General features: G+C 50.4%; 1 protein-coding gene across 8 annotated transcripts in view; it reads left to right on the top strand.

The window, feature by feature from the left end:
- The window catches only part of LOC119964940 (uncharacterized protein KIAA1614-like), a 180,178-nt gene that overhangs the window by 95,591 nt on the left and 63,132 nt on the right, over nt 1-21,455 (top strand). For all 8 annotated transcript variants that reach the window (XM_038795149.1, XM_038795151.1, XM_038795147.1 and 5 more), the window contains 2 exons: nt 14,429-14,569; nt 18,918-20,812. In XM_038795149.1, the coding sequence (XP_038651077.1) occupies nt 14,429-14,569; nt 18,918-20,812 (2,036 nt within the window). The remainder of the gene's footprint in view (nt 1-14,428; nt 14,570-18,917; nt 20,813-21,455) is intronic.

Below are 21,455 nucleotides of genomic sequence, written 5' to 3'. Positions count from 1 at the left end.
GGGCTGAAGGGTCTGTTTCCATGCTGTTAACCTCTATGACCTCTAGTTAGAGCACTTTATTAAATATACCATCATTTGTCCAGCAGCTCACTCCCTCTTCCATTCTGAAAATGTCCTTTTCTTATGTGGGATATAGGTCCTTCATCATTGTGTACACAATATTGTGTGCAACAGTATTTTTTAAACTTTTTTTCCTGGGACCCACTTTTACCAACCGCCGACCTTTGCGACCCCCACCAGCTGACCTTTGCGACCCACACTGGCCGCCCTTCGTGACCCACCATTTTCACTTACCTTTAATGCGGCAGGCAAGCCTGCTTGGTCCTCACGATCTCACTTGCTTTGTCATTCAATGTCCGCTAAAGACTTCAGCTGACGATTTAAGTTCTTGCTGCATCCTTTGAAAAAAATCAAGAGGTTTGTCCTGTAACTCACTGTTTAGTCTTCAAATACCCTTGAAGTTTTGAGGGTATTAAACTTCCATTTACCAGTACTTCCCTGCATATAACACACATGGGCTTTACACCATTTAAAAATAAATTTTGAGTACCAAATTATTTTTTTTCAATTAAGGGACAATATAGCGTGGCCAGTTCATCTACCCTGCGCATCTTTTTGGGTTGTGGGGGTGAGACCCACGCAGACACGGGGAGAATGTGCAAACTCCACACAGACAGTGACCCGGGGCTGGGATCGAACTCGGGTCCTCATGGGCTTTGCATCCTGATTTGCATTGGCAAAATTAACAATGCCATACCTCAAGAAATCATCTTTATACTGGTTTGGTCCTGATATCGGTTTCTTCTTTTTTAAAAAATATTTCTATTGGTTTTCACATTTTATATTACATATTTATAGTTTGAAAGTTAAGTTACAGGTGTCATACCCTTGTGTAGTATTTTACAATGGCAATCAAGGTATTGTTCTGGTTTATACACGAGAGAAAATTAAAAAGTCAACCCAGTACCAACAGGCCAAGCTCACGATACATATTTACGTATCGTGCTTTGTCTCGCTTTGGTGGCTGTGGGCCTCATCTGGCCAGTTTGCCTCTGCTGCTCTGCCTGTTGTTGGCCCTGGCTTGTGCTTCCCCACTTGCTGCTACTCCCTCTGCTCTTCATTTTATCCTTGGGTCCACCTAATGTGGCTGTGCCTCTTGTGTTTCAGGGTCTTCTTGTGGGTTTTTGCCCCCCTCCCTGTCTGCCCGGTTTCCCGACCCCCCTTCCCCTTCCTTTCTATCTGTGGCTTGTCTGTGTCCTCCAACCACCCCCCCCCCCCCCCCCCCCCAGCCCCGCTCTATTGGCTGTTGGCTGCAAACAGATCCTGGAACAAGTTGGTGAATGGCTCATTGTGGAATGTGCATCTTCTAACAGTCGCTCATACAGGTCCCCACAGTTTCCCTTCCATGGTCACCCGCATCCAACAGTTCCTCTATCATTGAGTGTACTGGCGCCATGGGTATTTTGGTGTCTCCTTACAGCGGAAGTTTGTGTCATAGTTCATTCCCTTTGGGCAATTACAACCACTCCGTCAGCTCCTCTTATGTCGCTAGTTTGCTGTCCTTGCAGAAGTCCCTAACTGTCAGCGTCCCCCTGTCCTGTCTCCACCTTTTAAAAGTGGCATCCACTATGGCTGGCGCGAACCTGTGGTTGTTGGAGATGGGGGCCGTGTTGGATATTTAGTTCAGACCGAAGTGTAGCCTTAACTGGCTCCATGTCCGTATCGTGGCTATTACGACTGGGATTGTAGAGTGCTTGGCTGGTGGGGATGGGGGTGTTGCTGTGGTAGTATTGTAGGTTTGCAAGGGCCAGACCTTGGCAATACACACCACACACACAAAGCAAACACACACACACACCACACACACAAAGCAAACACACACACACACCACACACCACACACAAACGCACGCACACACCACACTCAGAAACACACAAACACACACACCACACACACACACACCACACACACAAACACAGACACACACACCACACACAAACACACAAACCCACACACAAACACATACACACCGCACAAACACACACGTACACCCCACAAACACCACACACCCCACCCTGCCTGGATTAATGCTCTCCATCATTTCCCCCAGTTCTAATGGTGCTTCCAGCCCCCATTTTCTATCCTCCCCCACGACTGGCATGACCAGTCCATCGAGGAACTGCTTCATCCTCGGGTCCCCTTCGGGCTCGGAGGTGTACAGTCCCCGGGGGAAGGCCTTGAACGCTTCGTTGACCTTTTTCTGCTCGGTTACTAGCCTGCCGTTATTATCCCTAATCTGTACTATTTCCCTGGTGGCTGCCTGCTTTCTCAGCTGGTGGGGCAGCAGGCGGCTGGCTTTGTCTCCGTGTTCATAGAGGGTCCGCCATGTCTGGCGGAGCTGGTGCACTGCCTTCCTCGCGGAGAGCAGGTCAAAATCCATTTGTAGCTTTTTCCTCTCCACCAGAAGCTCTACGGTCGGGGCCTCGGAGTGTCGCCGGTCCACCTTCAGTTTGGACCTGGCCAGTTGTTGCCTAGCCACCCTCGCTTCACCCTGATCACAGCCTTCAGTGCCTCCCAGAATGTGGAGGATGAGACATTCCCATTCTGGTTATTGGTAATATACCCATCTATGGCCTGTGAGATGTTCTTGCAAAATGCCTTATCGGCAAGGAGGACCGTGTCCAACCTCCATGTGGGGCGTTGGGCCAGGCCAGTTTCCAACCTCACATCCATGTAATGTGGAGCTTGGTCGGAGATTACATTGCAGCGTATTCCGCTCCTCCTGGAAGCACTGTATTCCCCTCTAAGACAAAGACATTGATGCACGAGTATACCTGGTGTACCTGGGAGAACTCCTTCTCCCCTGGGTGTGTGAACTTCCAGGGGTCTACTGCTCCCAACTGCTCCATAAATGCATTTAGTTCTTTCACCATATGAAATGAAAATGAAAATTTCTTATTGTCACAAGTAGGCTTCAAATGAAGATACTGTGAAAAGCCTCTAGTCGCCACATTCCGGCACCTGTTCGGGGAGGTTGATACGGGAATTGAAGTCGCACTGCTGGCCTGCCTTGGTCTGCTTGAGGTCTTCCTCAGTTTGGGGTTTGATCTGTCCTTTCGTGGGTCCTGTACACAGTTAAAGCCCCCATATTAGTCGGTGGGTATCTATGACCGGTTGGCAACCATGGAGTGAGTGCTCTCACATTTGGTAGCTCCCGCTCATGGTGGACCTTTTGGACCTTTCCCCCGATTTATCGTGGATTTGATTGACAACACAAGGGACTGGTGAAGTAGAAGAGGAGGGTTCCCCACCAGTGTATGGATTTGTGGACCAGAAGTGGTCTGAAAAGAAGAGAACGTTGATCGAAGACGGGAGTGGAGCCTGCGACTCAGGGGAATATGGTGGAGGGTCAGGGACCAAAACTGACGGCCCAGTGGTCAACGGAACAACTGTGGCCTTTCTCCATAAGACATTTGCTCAGCAGAGGAAAGAATATCTGGATCCGATAAAGGTAGAGATTGATCGTGTGGAGCAGACTGGAAACTCAGGGCCAGGCGATCCAGAAGGTGGAAGAGTCGGTGGCTGAGCACGACGATCAGCTAACCATGATGGCGGTGGAAATGGGGCTGATAAGGGACCACCAGAAGTGGCTGCAAGATAAAGTGGAGGATCTGGAGAACAGATCATGTAGACAGAACCTGAGGATCATTGGCCTGCCGGAGGGCAGCGAGGGATAGGACACAGGGACGTATGTGGCGCGTATGTACGAGAAGCTGCTGGGGGAAGGTGCGTTTGCTCGGCCCTTGCATGTGGACAGGGTGCACGGAGCGCTTTTGATGAAGCCGCTAAAGAACGAGCCGCCGAGGGTGATGGTGTTACACATGCACCGGTTCCTGGACAAGGAACAGATCTTGAGGTGGGCCAGGCAGATGATGAGCTATTTATGGGAAGGCAACGAGCTGCATGTCCATCAGGACCTGGGTGCGGAACTGGCCAAAAGAAGGGCGAGTTTTCAGAAAGTGAAATCGACCCTCTTTAAGAAGAGGGTGAAGTTCGGCATGCTGTATCCAGCACATCTGTGGGTCACCTGTGAGGGCCAGGAAGTTTACTTTGGATTGGCAGAAGAGGTAATGAACTTTGTCAGAGACAGGGGACTGGCAGGAGATGGAGGACATTGAACTTGGGGATGAGTAGTTATGTCCTTGATCTGCTGTTAAACTTCCTTTTTTCTTTTGGTTTTGAATGTATTATTTTGTATTGTTTGGGCCCGTTGCTCAGTTTTGTTTGCGGGTGAACTTTGTTCTTCATGGGCAATGGAATTTTCTTCTTGGTGTTTGTTGGGGATTGTTATGTTTGCATATGTATATTCGAGCGGGGGGGGGGGGAGTGTCAATGTGGGGTAGGATGCTTGGCACCATGGGCGGGGGCTACCAGTCTAGCTGGGCGGGCTAGCTCACGGAAGCGCAGTGGGGGCCGAGCAGGTAATGAGTTTGTTGAAGTGGGTTGGGATTGTTATTTCGTTATGGGGGGAGGGGAAGGGAGGGGGGTAATGATCTGCTGCTAGGGGAGGTAGCGGCGTTTGGCGACAGAATGTGGGGCACTTGGGGCGGGCCTGAAGAGGCATGGGACGCTGGCTGGAGGCTGGCCTAAGAAGGGAAATTGGGGGGGTTATCACATGGAACGTAAGAGAGCTGGATGGGCCAGTCAAGAGGGCTCGCGTGTTCGCTCATCTGAAGAGCTTAAAGGCGGACGTGGCAATGCTACAGGAGACACACCTGAGGGGTGGATCAAACTAGGCTGAGGAAGCAGTGGGTTGGGAGGTATTTCATTCGGGGCTAAACTCTAAAACTAGGGGGGGTAGCGATCTTGATCAATATGCGGGTGTCATTTGAAGTGGGAAGCATAGTGGCGGATCCGGGGGGGGTTGGTATTTTATGGTGTGTGGGAAATGGTGGCATTAGTGAATATTTACGCACCAAACAGGGACGACGCAGAATTTATAAGGCGGGTTTTGGGGAAGATTCTGGACATGGACTCGCATCAGCTGATCATGGGGACGGTGGGGGACTTTAATACGGTTATAGATCCGAGGCTGAATCGATCAAGTTTGAGGACAGGGTGTGTGCCAGTGGCTGTGAAGGAACTAAAGGGGTTTATGGAACAGATGGGAGGGGTGGATCCTGGCAGTTTGGATGGCCGAGATCGAAGGAGTTTTCTTTTTTCTCCCATGTTCACAAAGTGTACTCCCGGATCGACTTATTCATCTTGGATAGGGCTTTCCTGGCGGGGGTGGTAGACGCTGAGTACTCGCCGATTGTAGTGTCAAACCATGCCCCACACTGGGTAGATTTACGGATGAGCAAGGGGGGGGGGGGGGGGGGGGGGGGGGGGGGGGGGGGGGCAGCACCCGCACTGGAGAGTAGATATAGGACTGTTAGCAGAGCAGGAGACATGTGGACGGGTGAGGGAGGCCATCCAGAACTACATTGAGATAAATGACACAGGGGAAGTTTCAGCAGCAGCGGTATGGGAGGCACTGAAGGCAGTAATTGGAGGGGGGAGTTGATTTTGATACGGGCACATAGGGAAGAGGTGGAGCAGGCAGAGATGGATAGGCTGGTTAGGGAGATTCTCCAGGTGGACAGGAGGTACCCGGAAGCCCCGGAGGCGGGCTGTTGAAGGAACAGCAGAAGTTGCAGATGGAGTTTGGTCTACTGTCCACAGGGAAGGCGTTGGAGCAGTTGAGGAAGGCGAGAGGAGCGGTGTATGAGTACGGGGAGAAGGCCAGCAGGATGTTAGCACATCAGCTCAGGAAGCAGGAGGCAGCTAAGGAGATAGGAAGAGTGAAAGATAGAGGGGGGAACACGATCTTGGACCCAGCAGGGGTGAACGGGTTGTTCAAGGAACTTTATAGTCGGCTCGGTGAGTCGGAGCCCACAGCTGGGGTGGAAAGGGTGAGGTGATTTTTGGAAGGTGGAGGAAAGGTTGCTGGAGGTTCTGGCAGCCCCGATCGGGCTTGTTGAGGGATTGGAGGGCACGCAGTCGGGCAAGGCCCCGGGGTCATGCCAGTTCTCGGGGTATAAATTGAACATGGGTAAGAGCGAGGTTTTTGTGATCCAGGCGAGGGGGCAGGAGAGGAGACTGGGGGAGTTGCTGTTTAATGTGGTGGGAGGAGTTTTCGATGCTTGGGAATTCAGGTGTCACGGGGATGGGAGCAGCTCCATCAATTAATTCTGGCCCGGTTGGTTGAGCAAATGAAGAAGGACCTTCGGAGGTGGACATGCTCCCGTTATCACTGGCGAGGAGGGTACAGACCGTAAAGGTGGCGGTTCTCCGGAGATTCTTGTTTATTTTTCAGTGTCTCCCTATTTTTATCCCAAAAGCTTTTTTTAAGGGGGTCAATGCAGTGATCTCTGGGTTTGTGTGGGTGGATAAAACCCCGCAAGTAAGGAAAGTGTTGTTGGAGCGGAGCCGAGGTGGGGGGCCGCGGGGGTTGGCCTTACCAAACTTTAGGAATTACTGCTGGACGGCAAGTATAGCCATTATCAGGAAGTGGGTAGTGGGGGAGAGGCCAGTATGGGAGGTGGCTGGAGGCGGCATCCTGTAGGTGCACAAGATTAGGGGCAATGGTAACGCACCTCTGCCATTCTCGTCGGCCCAGTACTCCACACAAGCCCGGTGGTGGTGGCAGCTCTGAGGGTGTAGGGACAGTGGAAGACATATGGGAGTGGAGGGGGCGTCGGTGTGGGCACCAATTTGTGGTAATGACCGGTTTGTCCCGGGGAGGATGGATGGAGGGTTTGGAAGGTGGCAGAGAGCAGGGATTGAGAGGCTGGTGGATCTGTTTATTGACGGCAGCTTTCATTGTTTGGAGGATTTGGAGGAGGAGTTTGAGTTGCCGGGGGGAATGGGTTTTCGTTAACTGCAGGTGAGGGACTTTGAGTGGAGGCAGGTTTCGACCTTTCCGCTTCTACCTCCCCAGGGGCTACAGGAAAAGGTAGTTTCAAAAACGGGAGTGGGGGAGGGGAAGGTCTCGGAAATTTATAAAGAACTCATGGAGTGGGAGGAAACCCAGATAGGGGAGATAAAGCGTAAGCAGGAAGATAAGCTGAGTAAGGAAATAGAGGCGGGTCTGTGGGAGGATGCTCTGAACAGAGTCAACGTGTCCTGATCACGTGCCAGGCTCAGCCTGATACAGTTTAAGGCGGATTTAAGGTGTACACATGACGGTGGCCCGGATGAGCAGATTTTTTGAAGGGGTGGAGGATAGATGGGGGAAGTGTGCGGGAGGGCAGCAAATCATGTCCACATGTTTTGGGTATGCCCGGAGTTTAGGGGATTCTGGCAGGGATTTGCTGCTGTCATGTCCACGGTATTAAAGGCATAGGTGGGGTTCCGAGTTCAGAGGTGGCGACTTTTGGAGTGTCGGAAGACCCGGGAGTCCAGGGGACGAGAGAGGCTGACGTTTTGGCCTTTGCCTCCTTGGTAGCCCGGAGACGGATATTAGCAGTGTGGAGGGACTTGGAGCCCTCGAAATCGGAGGTATGGGTTAGTGACATGGCCGGGTTTCTCAGGCTTGAGAAAATCAAGTTCGCCCTGAGAGGATCAACTTTAGGGTTCGTCCGGAGGTGGCAGCCATTTACCGACTTCTTCAGAGAAAACTAATCTGTTAGCAGACACAATAGGAGGTGGGGGAGGGGGGGGGGGGGGGGAGATTGTTCGATTTAGTTCAGGCTGAATTCGCTAGAGGAGAAGGGGGATTGGGGGTGGGATTCTCCAACCCCCCCCCACTGGGTCGGAGATCGTGGGGGCCGGTGAATCCGCGGCTGCCGAATTCTCCCGCGGCGGTTTTTTTGGCGGGGGCGGGGATCGCGCCACGCCGGTCAGGGGCCGATAGCAGTGCCCCCCCCCCCCCCCCCCCCCCGGCGATTCTCCGGTCCGATGGGTCGAGCGGCCGCCCGTTTTCGGCCAGTCCCGCCGGCATGGATTACATCAGGTCTGTACCGGCGGGACCTGGCTCTGAGGGCGGCCTGTGGGGGGGGGGGGGGGAGGCCCCCACAGTGGCCTGGCCCGCGATCGGGGCCCACCGATCTGCGGGCGGGTCTGTGCCGTGGGGGCACTCTTTCCCTCCACGCCAGCCTGTGTAAAGCTCCGCCAAGGCGGGCGCGGAGAAGAAACCCCCTGCGTATGCGCGAGAAACACGCCAGTGGATCTGGGAAAACGCTGGCGCTCCTGCCAACTCACGCCGGCCAGCGGAGGCCCTTCGGCGCCATTTGGCGCATGCGCCAACCACTCGAGTGCCGGCCTAGCCCCCAAAGCTGCGGAGGATTCCGCACCTTCCGGGCGGCCCGACGCCAGAGTGGTTCACGCCACTCCTTGGCGCCGGTACAGCCCACCCTGCCGGATAGCGGAATCCCGGCCTGTGTGTATTTTTTTTTAATTTAGAGTACCCAATTATATTTTGCAATTACGGGGCAATTTAGCGTGGCCAATCCACCTATCCTGCACATCTTTGGGTTGTGGGGGTGAAACCCACGCAGACACGGGGAGAATGTGCAAACTCAACACAGACAGTGACCCAGAGCCGGGATTCGAACCCGGGTCCTCAGCGCCGTAGGCAGCAATGCTAACCACTGTGCCACCGTGCTGCCCCCGGCCTGTGTGTATAAGCCATGTTGGTCGGGTATGGATGTTGGTTGGGGGAAGTGTTATTTACTGAGGTATGTTTACATTTGTATTTGCTGTTATAAAATCATAAATGTCATAATAAAATGTTTTTTTTTAAAATCTATGTCGGGGATTTCCACCATGATTGTCTTTATAAACTCCGCATCGTCCCAGTTAGAAGTGTACAGGGCCCCACTGACCATAACATACCGTCGCCCTGGGTCTGGATCCTTTCTCGTCTCTGTGAACTTCGTCCACTTATTAAGCAGTATGGCTCCCCTCCTAGCTCTCATCCCATAGCAAGGCTGTTTGTCCCACTCAGCCCTTTCTTACGCACAGTCGGCCCTTCTCCCTTGGGTGTGTCTCTTGGAGGAAGTCTACTTTTCAGGTGGGCGAGGATTCTGGATCTTTTCACTGGGCGGTTAAGTCCCCTGACTTTCCAGGTGACTATTCTTTTTTTTTAATAAGCATTTTATTGAGGTATTTTTGGTTTTACGACAAAATAAACAGTATACATAAGTCTATAAACATAGTGCAAAAGCCGTCTCCCTCCATTACAGGTCCCACCTTTATTAACCACCTACTCTAAGCTAAACTACTAACCCCCCCCCCCCCCCCCCCCCCCCCCCCTCCCTTCTGCTGACCATTAATTTTCCACAAAGAGGTTGACGAACGGCTGCCACCTCCTGGTGAACCCTAACATTGACCCTCTCAAGGCGAACTTTCTCCAAACACAGAAAGCTAGCCATGTCCAATAGCCAGGTCTCTGACTTCGGGGGCTTGAGTCCCTCCAAGCTAATAGTATCCGTCTCCGGTCTACCAGGGAAGCAAAGGCCAGAACGTCTGCCTCTTTCTCATCCTGGATTCCCGAGTCTTCTGACACCCCGAAAATCGCCACCTCTGGACTCAGCGCCACCCTTGTTTTTAACACCGTGGACATGACGACTGCAAACCCCTGCCAGAATACCCTGAGCTTTGGGCATGTCCAAACCATGTGGACATGGATCACTGCCCCCCCCCCCCCCTCCACCCCCCACGCACACCTTTCACACCCCTCTTCCACACCAAAGAACCTGCTTCCAGGTGACTATTCTGATGGAAGGTTTCGTCCTTCCCCCTCCTGCAGGATCAACCATAATTACCTTGAGGATGTGCTCCTGCATTCCAGGGTTTCCCTTTGGTCAGGGGCCATCCGAAATGGCCACGGTCACCGTACACACCATGAGGCCAGGTCCCCTGCGCCCCGGGGTATCCCGATGTCCAAGGGCCGCTCAACACGGCCGCCAACCCTGACTTTCCAGGTGACTATTCTTTGGACACCTTTGGTCTACGCCATGTGGGTGAGCCCCTGCACTCCAGGGTTTCCCTTTGTTTGAACCTGTGTCCCCAGAGAATGAGCCTGGGCCTCTGGATTACTCATCCAGTGGCATTACTCCCCAACTCCCTCCTCCTGATATCTGGGCCCTGCAAATAACTGCTGCCGGGCTATGACTACATCCCTTGCCTTGACTGAACCACTCTGATTGCAGCATGGATGGTGAGATGAGACCTGGGCCACCTAGCCACCCCATCACCAAAGACTTATTTTTAATCATTTATGAGATGTGGTCATCACTGGCCAGGCCAGCATTTATTGCCCATCCCCAATTGTCCCTTGAGAAGGGGATGGTGAGCAGTCTTCTTGAACCTCTGCAGTCCACGTGGTGTAGGTACACCCACAGTGCTGTTAGTGAGGGTGTTCCAGAATTTTGACCCAGTGACAGTGAAAGAACAGCAATATACTTCCTAGTCAGGATGGTGATTGGATAATGGGGAATTTGGAGGTGGTGGTGTTCCCAGGTATGTGCTGTACTTGTCCTGCTATGTGGTAACTCCCGATATCATGGGCAAAATTCATCAAACACGAGCAACCCGAAACAGATCCTCTGATGAATGCATTGCTGTTTGCAGGATCATGCGGTGCACACCTTTGCTGTGGCATTCCTTACATTGCAAAATTCTAGGGGGCGATTCTCCGAGCCCCACGCCGGGCCGAAGAATCGCCCCAACCGCCCGACAACGCCCCGACGCCGGCGCGCGATTCTCCGAGGTGCGGAGAATCTGCGCCATTTGCGCCAGGGCGGTTGGCGCGGTGACGTCCGCGGGCCACTGGAATCGGCGGGGTCGCTGATTCTCCGGCCCAGGTGGGCCGAGTTGCCGCGTGGATACGACAGAGTCCCACCAGTGCCATTCACCCCTGGTCGCTGCCGGCGGGAGCACTGCGCGAACGGTCGGGGGCGGCCTGTGGGGAGGGGGGAGGGGGCCTCCGATGGGGTCTGGCCCGCGATCGGGGCCCACCGATCGGCGGGCTGGCCTCTCCCCCCCGGGCCTACTTTCCTGCACGGCCGGCCCCTGAACACCGACGCCATGTTGAGACGGGGCCGGTGCGCTGAAGAAGTCCCCCGCGCATGTGCAGGTTGGCGCGGCGCCCATTTGGCGCTGGTAAGGGAGGCTGGAGCGGTTCCAGCGCCGTGCTGTCCCCCTGTGGGATCCAGAATTGGTCATCCCCGTGCCCGTTTCGCGCCGTCGTGAAACGCGACGATGTTCACGACGGCGCAAACACTTGGGCTCCATTTGGGAGAATCGCCAACCCTAATCCCAGTCTGGCTGTACATAGTCTAATCCAAGATTTTGTGTTAGTGTACACAGTCTAATCCCGGTCTGGGTATCAGTGTACGTAGTCTAATCCAGGTCTATGTATCAGTGAACCCAGTCTAATCCAGGATTTGTGTCAGTGTAGACAGTCAAATCCAGGACTGTGGATCAGTGTACACAGTCTAATCCAGGATTGTGTGTCAATATACATAGTCTAATCCAGGACTAGGTGTCAGTGTACACAGTCTAATCCAGGACAGGATGTCAGTGTGCGCATTATAATCCAGAACTGTGTATCTGTGTACTCAGTTAAATCCAGGACTATATATAACTGTATATAGTATAATACAGGATGGATGTCAGTGTACACAGAGTAATCCAGGACTGCATGACAGTGGACATAGTCTAATCCCAGATTGAGTGTCAGTGTACACATTCTATCCAGGTCTGCGTATAAGTGTATACAGTTTAATCCAGGACTGCGTATCAGTGTACACTGTCTAACCCAGGACTGTATATCAGTGTACTCAGTCTAATCCAGGACTGTATATCAGTGTATTCAGTGTTATCCAGGACTGTGTATCAGCGAGCACAGTCTAATCCAGGACTGGGTGTCAGTGTGCACAGTCTAATCCAGAACTGTGTATCAGTGTACTCAGTTAGATCCAGGAATGGGTGTCAGTGTACTCAATGTAATCCAGGACTGCATGACCGTATACACAATCTAATCCCAGGACTGCATATCAGTGTACTCAGTCTAATCAGGACTGCGTATCAGTGTATATAGTTTAATCCAGGACTGCATATCAGTGTACACAGTTTAATGCTGGACTGCATATCAATGTACACAGCCTAATCCAGGACTGTGTATCAATGTACACCGTCTAACCCAGGACTACGTATCACTGTAAACTATCTAATCCAGAATTGAGTGTTAGTGTATACAATCTAATATTGGACTGGATCTCAGTGCACACATTCTATTCAGGGACTGTGTTTCAGTGTATACAGTATAATCCAGGATTGCATATCAGTGTACACAGTCTAATGCAGGACCGCATATCAACATACACAGTCTAATCCAGGACTGCGTATCCATGTACACAGTCTAATCTAGCACTGCATATCAATGTACACAGTCTAATCCAGTACTGAGTATCAGTGAGCTCAGACTAATCCAGGACTGGGCGTCAGTGCACACAGTATAATATTGGACTGGGTGTCACGTACGCATTCTATTCCAGGAATACGTATCAATTTACCAGTCTATTCCAGGATTCTGTATCCATGTGCATAGTCTATTCCAGGACAGTGTATCCGTGTACTCAGTCTAATCCAGGACTGCGCATCAATGTACAGAGTTTTATCCACGACTGGGTATCTGCGAGCACAGTCTAATCCAGGACTGAGAATCAGTGTGCACAGTCTAATCCAGGACTGGGTGTCAGTGCACACAATCTGATATTGGACTGGATATCATGTTCGCATTCTATTCCAGGAATACGCATCAGTGTACACAGTATATTGTAGGACTGCGTATCAGTGAGGACAGTCTAATCTGGGACTGGGTGTCAGTGTGCACATTCTAATCCAGAACTGTGTATCAGTGTACTCAGTTAGATCGGAGACTATATATCAGTGTATACGGTATAATCCAAGAATGGGTGTCAGTGTACACAGCGTAATCTAGGACTGCGTGTAAATATACACAGTCTAATCCCAGGACTGCATATTGACAGGATTGAGTGTTGAAATACACAATCTAATATTGTACTGGATCTCAGTGTACACATTCTATTCAGGGACTGCGTATCTCTGTATACAGTCTAATCCAGGACTGTGTATCCATGTACACAGTCAAATCCAGGACTCCACATCAATGTACACAGTCTAATCCAGTACTGCGTAGCAGTGAGCTCAGCCTAATCCAGCACTGGGTGTCAGTGCATACAGCATAATATTAGACTGGATTTCATGTACGCATTCTATTCCAGGAATACGTATCAGTATACACAGTCTATTCCCGGACTGTGCATCCATGTACACAGTCTAATCCAGGACTGTGTATCTATGTACACAGACTAAATACAGGACTGCGTATTAATGTACACAGTCTATTCCAGGACTGCATAACAGGGAGCACAGTCTAATCCAAAACTGTGTATTAGTGTACACAATCTAATCAAGGACTGGGTGTTAGTGTACACAGTCTAATATTGGTCTGGCTGTCAATGTACACAGTCTAATCCAGGACTGGGTCTCAGTGTACACAGTCTAATCCAGGACTGGGTCTCAATGTACGCAGTCTAATCCAAGAGTGGGTCTCAGTGTACGCAGTCTAATCCAGGACTGGGTCTCGGTGTACGCAGTCTAATCCAGGACTGGGTCTCGGTGTACGCAGTCTAATCCAGGACTGGGTCTCGGTGTACGCAGTCTAATCCAGGACTGGGTCTCGGTGTCCGCAGTCTAATCCAGGACTGGGTGTCAGTGTACACATCCTATTCCAGGATAATGTATCAGTATACACATTCTATTCCAGTACTGAGTATCAGTGTATACAGTGTAATCCAGGATTGAGTGTTCGGAGACCCTGAAATGTGTGAATGCTCACTTCTGGATTTGCTCCACACCCCACCATGCTGCTGCTTTTCCCAGTGCCATTACCGTAAATTCAGGCAGCCTGTTAACTCACTGGGCAGTGATGGTTTCCTGGGTTTTCGGCTAAATCCTGAGTGTATCCACTTCTAAATCCAGCTCATTCCACCACCGAGAATTCAGCCGAGGGCTGATGAGGCCTGAGTGCTGCGGTGTTAACAGGCTGGCCAATAGAAAGCAGCCAGTGTGATGAATCTCTCCTGCAGTCTGAGGCCTGTTTCTCTGTGTGTAATGCTGCCTGTTTGTCTTGCTTTTCTCTGACCTGCTGCCTTTCTTTATTTAGATAAGTAACGTTTATCGGCAATTAAATCGTCCTCACCTTTCTCCAAGTTGAGCCCCTGGTTCTCTCTTTAGCTCTCTTCTGCCTGTAAGGTTTGTTGAGATTGTGTGTCTGTGTGTGTGTGTGTGTTTATGCTGCCTTGTAGCTTTGTTAACTCTGCTAATCACTGTGTGTACCTAATCTTCCTGACAGAGTCTTTGTGTCGTCCAGCCAGCTGCCACTGAGTCGCAGACACGAGCAGGCCAAGCGACTCCTGGAGAGAGCTCGAATGAAGGCCCGAGCCAGCCCTCTCAAAGCTGACCACAGCATCCGACCCATAGAGAGGAGCCATCTGTAAGTGCCAGTCTTAGCTTTCTTCAACCAGTGGGCAGTACGGTAGCATTGTGGATAGCACAATGGCTTCACAGCTCCAGGGTCCCAGGTTCGATTCCGGCTTGGGTCACTGTCTGTGCGGAGTCTGCACATCCTCCCCGTGTGTGCGTGGGTTTCCTCCGGGTACTCCGGTTTCCTCCCACAGTCCAAAGATGTGCAGGTTAGGTGGATTGGCCATGATAAATTGCCCTCAGTGTCCAAAATTACCCTTAGTGTTGGATGGGGTTACTGGGTTATGGGGATAGGGTGGAGGTGTTGACCTTGGGTACGGTGCTCTTTCCAAGAGCCGGTGTAGACTCGATGGGCCGAATGGCCTCCTTCTACACTGTAAATTCTATGAATCTATGAACCCCGCTGAACTTGTCAGGTTTAGTAGGCGGGCCCCAGTAAGATTACTAACATCAGTCGACCAATCGCTAACCACAAGCTAAAATTGAGCAATCTCTGGGCTATAACCTAGGAACGGGAGGAGGCCATTTTAAACTGCTGAGCCCCTCCCCCTAGATGGAGGACGATATTGAGAGAGCCACATGTGTACTACCCTCCTCACCCCCACTGCCCGATCGCGACGCTGTGAGGGCGGCTTCACAATTAACTCCGACTGACAGCTTCCATGCTACTGTGTTACCTGAGGGGACTTGATTGCAGCGCATGATCGTGAACAGTAACCTTTCACTTAGGGTGATGATCTCTCCCCATCAGAGATTCTATTAAAGTTGTGGACAATTATTTTTATTCTTTACTTGGTTGCGGTGCATCGCTGGCAAGGCAAACATTTATTGCCCATTTCTATTTGCCCTTGAACCTCGCTTGGCCATCTCAGAGGCAGTTAAGAGTCAACCTCATGTAGGCCAGACTAGGTAAGGGCAGCAGATCTCTTTCCCTAAAAGGAACCAGATGGGGTTTATTTTTAAATCAGAGTCACCACTGTCTTTAAATCCCAGATTTGTATTCAGTGAATTTAAATTCTACCAGAGCCATGGTGGGATTTGAACTTGTGTCCTCAGCCTCTGGATTCCTAGTCCAGTGACGTTCCCACTGTGGCAGAAGCTGGTACCCTGGTGACTGAGGGGATAGAGTTTGGGGAGGATGCAGGAAACAGAAAGTAAACTCTGAGGGAACTGTTATCCGTTAAATCACAACCTGATTGACCAAATTGATAAGACTGCTGGGAAGAGGTCTGCAGGCTGCAACACGATCATAGCAACACGCTTGATTGACCTTTCTTCTGAGTCACTGACTTGTTTAAGCTCGTGGGTCCTTTAAATGTTTTGTTCAAGGCTCCTCACATGCAGCAATTGAAAGGGGCTGATTTGTATGTGGCCTGTCGTGGAAGACACAAGGCCACACAGCTTTGAGTGAATATTGGCGATGTGCCTTGTTACAACAATCTGGAACAGAGTACCTGAACGTAGGTTCAGTAATAACTTTCAGATGGGTTGGATGTTCAGTTGAATAAGAAAGCCATTTCGCAGATCGAGTGGTGACATTATTGAAAGGTATAAGTGCGGTGAATCACAATCCTAGTAATTCACACTGTGTTATATTGTATGTGTTATGTCTATGTAAGCTCGGTATACGAGCAGTTGCGAGGCTCTGCCCATAGGGGGCGATGAGGAGTTTGTACTGGGCTCCACCCTTGGCTCCGCCCATGGTTCCGCCCATGGCTCCTCCCACTAACCGGAAGTATAAAGATCTGCAGTTGTGAGCCTGCTGCCAGTTCATCTCGTCGCAGGCAGGCTCAGTTGTAAGACTATTAAAACCACTGTTCACTTCCAACCATGTGTCTTGTGAATTGATGGTCACATCAATAAGATCCTGAGGGGTCTTGACTAGGTGGATGTTGAGAAGATGTTTCCCCTCATGTGGATGTGTGGAACCAGGGTACAGGCACCATTTAAAAGGAGGGGCCTCCCTTTGAAGATGGAGATGAGGAGAATTTATTTTTACCTCAGTAGGTCTGTGGAATTCTCTCTCTTAGCGAGCAGTGCGGGCTGGGACATTGAATTGATTCAAGGCTGAGTCAGAAAGATTTTTAATGGTCTGGGGAGGCAAGGGTTATGCCGGGGTGGGGGGGGGGGGGGGGATGGGGATGGAGCTGAGAACATAATCATATCAACCATGCTCTTACTGAATGGCAGAGCAGGCTGGATGGGCCGAATGGCCTCCTGTACTGTTTTATCCCATGATTCTAGTTGTGGCCATTTACAAAGTTCTGGTGTATCAGCACACAAGCTGTGGGGGCGGAAACTCTATTTATGAGCTTTCTGTCCTTCCTCTACTCCATGTCTGAGATATTCCAAGATGCATAAGTTAGGCTGATACCTGTGGTGCAGTACTGAGGGAGTCCTGCAATGTCTTTCAATGAGATGTTAAACCGAGGTCCTGTGCTCCCCAATGAGCATCAGCACCTTCAGAAAGAGAGGGGTCCATGGAACTGTACCCCAGTGAGAGTCAGCACCTTCAGGAGAGGAGGGGAGTGGTGTCTAAGGAACTGTACCCCAGTGAGAGTCAGCACCTTCAGGAGAGGAGGGGAGTGGGGTCCATGGAACTGTACCCAGTGAGAGTCAGCACCTTCGGAGAGGAGGGGACTGGGGTCCATGGAACTGTACCCCACTGAGAGTCATTGGATGACAGGGAAAGTCATTAAGGGGAAGACAATCCATACTTTGGGGGTCCCTGGCTCTATAAATGGGTTGTGTTCATTTTGTTTTCTGCCCATTCTCTTCCCTGATGCAAATTAAATATTTCTGATTGAACAAATGGGAACTGGAGATGTGTGTGACTCTGTACACAAAAGTAAATTTCTGCAATGAGCAGGATGATGTTGTTTACATAGATTTAAAAATGGGATAATTGAAATGTGAATAGGTACATTTTTTGTCTTTACATTCCAATTATCATTGCCACTATTGTTCCCTCACACGATGGAAAGCTGAATGAAGATAATCAGACTGGCAGACAGAGGGCCTTACTTTCAAACTCATTCATCTTTGAATTAGTGGCTCAGGATCCACGTTGACCTGTGAGGTTAGACGGGCCTAGTTTTGATGTTTAATTTGGAAGATGGCACCTCTGACAGTGTAGCACCTCCTCAGTACTGCAGTGTGAATTTAAGCCTAGCTTCTGTGCACAAGCCCCTGGAGTAGTGGTGGGCATTCTGTGGCCCGGAGGCCTCATGTGGCAAATCTGGGTCCAGAGTGCCGCCCACGAGACATTTTTTGATCGTTGCCCTTGCACAGGGTTGTCACATTCTGCTGATTTCCATTCATGTAATTTTGTCCCTACTGGTATGATCGAACTGATTCACACATAGAACAAGGGCAAGTGAACTGAGGTGCAAGCTGATTGCTCACAGCATTTACTATGGGAGCCGTGCACTTGCTCTCCATCCAAAGTGTAAATATTTATTTTGTTTTTACTATTTGAAGTTGATGACAGTTCTAATAATATAGAAATAATTAAGCATTTTCTATAACTCAGCTAGTAAATATTCAAAGAACAAAGAACAAAGAAAAGTACAGCACAGGAACAGGCCCTTCGGCCCTCCAAGCCTGCGCCGACCCTGCTGCACGTCTAAACTACAATCATCTACACTTCCTGGGTCCGTATCCCTCTATTCCCATCCTATTCGTGTATCTGTCAAGATACCCCTTAAATGTCACTATCATTCCGCTACCACCACCTCCTCCGGCAGCGAGCTCCAGGCACCCACTACCCTCTGTGTAAAAAAACTTGCCTTGTACATCTCCTCTAAACCTTGCCCCTCGCACCTTAAACCTATGCCCCCTAGTAATTGACCCCTCTGCCCTGGGAAAAAGTCTCCGACTATCCACTCTGTCTATGCCCCTCATAATTTTGTAGACCTAAACATTCAACATGTATTAAATGTATTTAATCTTATTCATGGGGTCATGGTTAGTGAACGTGCCCGATTTCAATCTTGTGACCCACTGAGATGAAGGAGGGCCATTCATGCGGCCCAATCACTAGCCTAGGTTGCCCATCACTTGTCTGGAGTGAGTACATGATGCCATGGCCTTCTAAGTCAGAGGGAAGAGAAGTGCCATGACTAATGAACAATAATGGTCTTTCCATTCTCTATTCCATTAGTCCCAGTTGATCCTGTGACTTTCCAAGAGAGTGCGAGGGAGTAACCATCACAAGCAATGTATTGCCACTTTGTGGCACTGTGTGTTGTCACCCACATTATACCACCGACCTGCCCTGGTACTTCCCCAATCTGGACTCTTGGTTTAATAATGGTGCAGCCTGGTAAAATAACCATTTGTTTCCACTCACTCCACAGGGAAACCAATATAAATGATACCTCTTCACCCAAGAAAGGTCCATTCTCCAGAGATGGATTCTCTTCAAACCTCCACAACAACGGCAACCTCAGCGACTCCTCCAGTGGTGAGTCGCATTGCAGACTGCAGACGAAGCGAAGCCAGTCGCCGAGTCGCGTGAGGTTCGAGGACGAGTCCACACAGGAAGCCGAAGTCCGCTACCAGTTGCGAAGGAAGTGCGGCATTGAGTACTCAGTCCGTCGTGGCCCAAGGGGGTTGCTACCAAAGCCGGGCCTTCCAGCCTATGGGTTGCCCAGGAAGGAATGCTTGCTGAAGGCTGGCTCAGGAGATGTCAGCAGACCTTACTGTAAAAATACACAGGGACAGATGGCCTGGAGAGGTGGGAGCAATCCAGTAACCAGTGGAGAAAAAGTGACTTATAGGGCAAATATCCCCCAGGTCAACACAGCAATCTGCATTGATGGCAAGTGCAGTTCTTGTGGGTCTTACATCATATCAGATTCCAAAGCTGGGAGCTATGAGCCTCCATCTTATAAATTTCCAGATGTTAGGATCATCCCCCAAGACAAGGAACTCCACCTACCCAATCAGCATGAACTTCCCCAAGATACTGCTTTAGGCTTGAAGACTAACCTGACAGTGGATACTGGAGATGTTGGGTCTTTTACTCCCAGAGCCATTCCATGCTGGGTCCTTCCATCGGAGCACAGGGTCAGAATCGAACCCATTAAGGAAACGTATATTGGAGATGTGACCTCCATTGATGACATCTCTGTGATTGATGGTGGAGCAGCGTCTGTTTCTTGCCAAGACAATGTTACTGAGAGAACAGGCACTCAGGTCTCAGCGTACTACTACACCATAGTGTCCGGCAAGGTTGGGAGGACTACAGATAGTTTGGAGCCAAATGCCAAAGACATTGATTGTCCATGGGGGAGCACTGGGGAGGACAGTGTCACCTTTGAACCTGTAAGCACTACAGCTGATTGTAAGTCAAAGTCTAGAAGGAAAATCATGGAGAAAGGGGGAGATTACGCCCAACAAATCCACTGTCAAAGAGAGGGACCTGTTGAGAGCAGGCAGGAGCTGAGGAGCTCTGCTGATCCCAAGGCAGTTGTCAGTGTTTGTGTGTCAAAGGACAGCCACGGAGCAAATCCAAGCTCAGGGCAGGTTCCAGAGATCTCCTCTGGGCTCCAACCTACTCCGCATTCCCCAACTCAAATGTCACATCAAAACTCTAGGCAGAGTAGGGAAAGTTCCACTGTACACAGCCCAGTGATTCCTCAGAGAAAGGGTCAGGTCAAGGAAAACCCACCCTCTCTCCATTCCCAAGACAGATCCAGGGTGCTCAACTCACATCTGACCGACCCTCAATTTATAGACGAGACTTCCTGTCAACAGCCACTTCTCAAAAGGCCGATGATCAACAAAGCTAACCTGACAATCCTATCCACTGCCCATCAGACCAGGATCCCAGTAACCCTGAGGAGCCAACCTGTAACACACCTTGATGCCTGCCCATCTCCTCAGTACCGGCTCGTTCACTTAGATCCATCCGATGATGGAAGGCCAGCTGTTCCGGAAACTTCTTCCCTCCAACCTCTGCAACCAATGCCAAATGACAATTCAGTTGCCTTGTGTGCTTCAGAAATTCCTGCTCATTGTCCATCAAATCCTGCCATTCGACTGCCAAGGAGTACAGTGACCAATGGCACAGGTCAAAGTTCAGGAAACTGCAGGTCAGAGGTCAGGGTGAGAAACTCACAGGTAGCCAATAAATTAATCAAACCAAATGGGAGGCTGTCGCACTCTGAGCACCATGATGCAATCAGTGCCAGTGCAGAGACAATCTCCTCTCTTGAAGAGGAAGCTCGAAAACAGAATGAAACAACAGGTAAGTGGACAATTGGTACCACATCTGCTGAATGATCGATGCAAAAATGGAGCTTGTGGCCTTGAAATTAAATGTGAACTACCTGTTTGGGGTTTTGAATAGCATCCTGTATTTCCAAGGTGGCAGCTAGGAAGTGGGTGGTCCACTAATTTGGTGTACACAGGTGTCTATTCCCAGTACCTGAAACAGATGTTACATTCCTTGTATATGTAAATAATAGGGCCTAACCATTGTTTGAGGCCCCCTCTGCCACATTGAGTTGCCATGACGCCAGCTATGATCAGGAAACTATGCTAATCGAAAAGCCAAATGGTCGTCACCTCGACCGCCATGTTCCTTTCTTTCCAATTGCCCTCTCAACTCAGGGAAAACAGGACCTGCTCCCCCAGTTTCTCCACGTAACTGTAGTCCTTTGTGCCTGGTGTCATTCTGGTAAATCTCCACATCACCCTTCCCGAGCATTGACACCTGTGTGCTCAGGCTCAAACACAATAACCCAGTTGAGAAGGTAAATCCAAAAGAACTTTAATTCAACAACAAAAGTAAAGACCGCAATGCAGCTCATCGTTCCAAGGTCCCAGTCGGGACTTCCGACCACGCCGGTCCCAGCCTGGGCTGGCTTTTCTGAGGCGATTTCTACGAT

The sequence above is a fragment of the Scyliorhinus canicula genome, chromosome 4, assembly GCF_902713615.1.
Source record: "Scyliorhinus canicula chromosome 4, sScyCan1.1, whole genome shotgun sequence".
NCBI classification, from domain to species: domain Eukaryota; kingdom Metazoa; phylum Chordata; class Chondrichthyes; order Carcharhiniformes; family Scyliorhinidae; genus Scyliorhinus; species Scyliorhinus canicula.
Note: the sequence above shows the minus strand (reverse complement) of the source record. Positions and strands in the feature narration are given on the sequence as shown.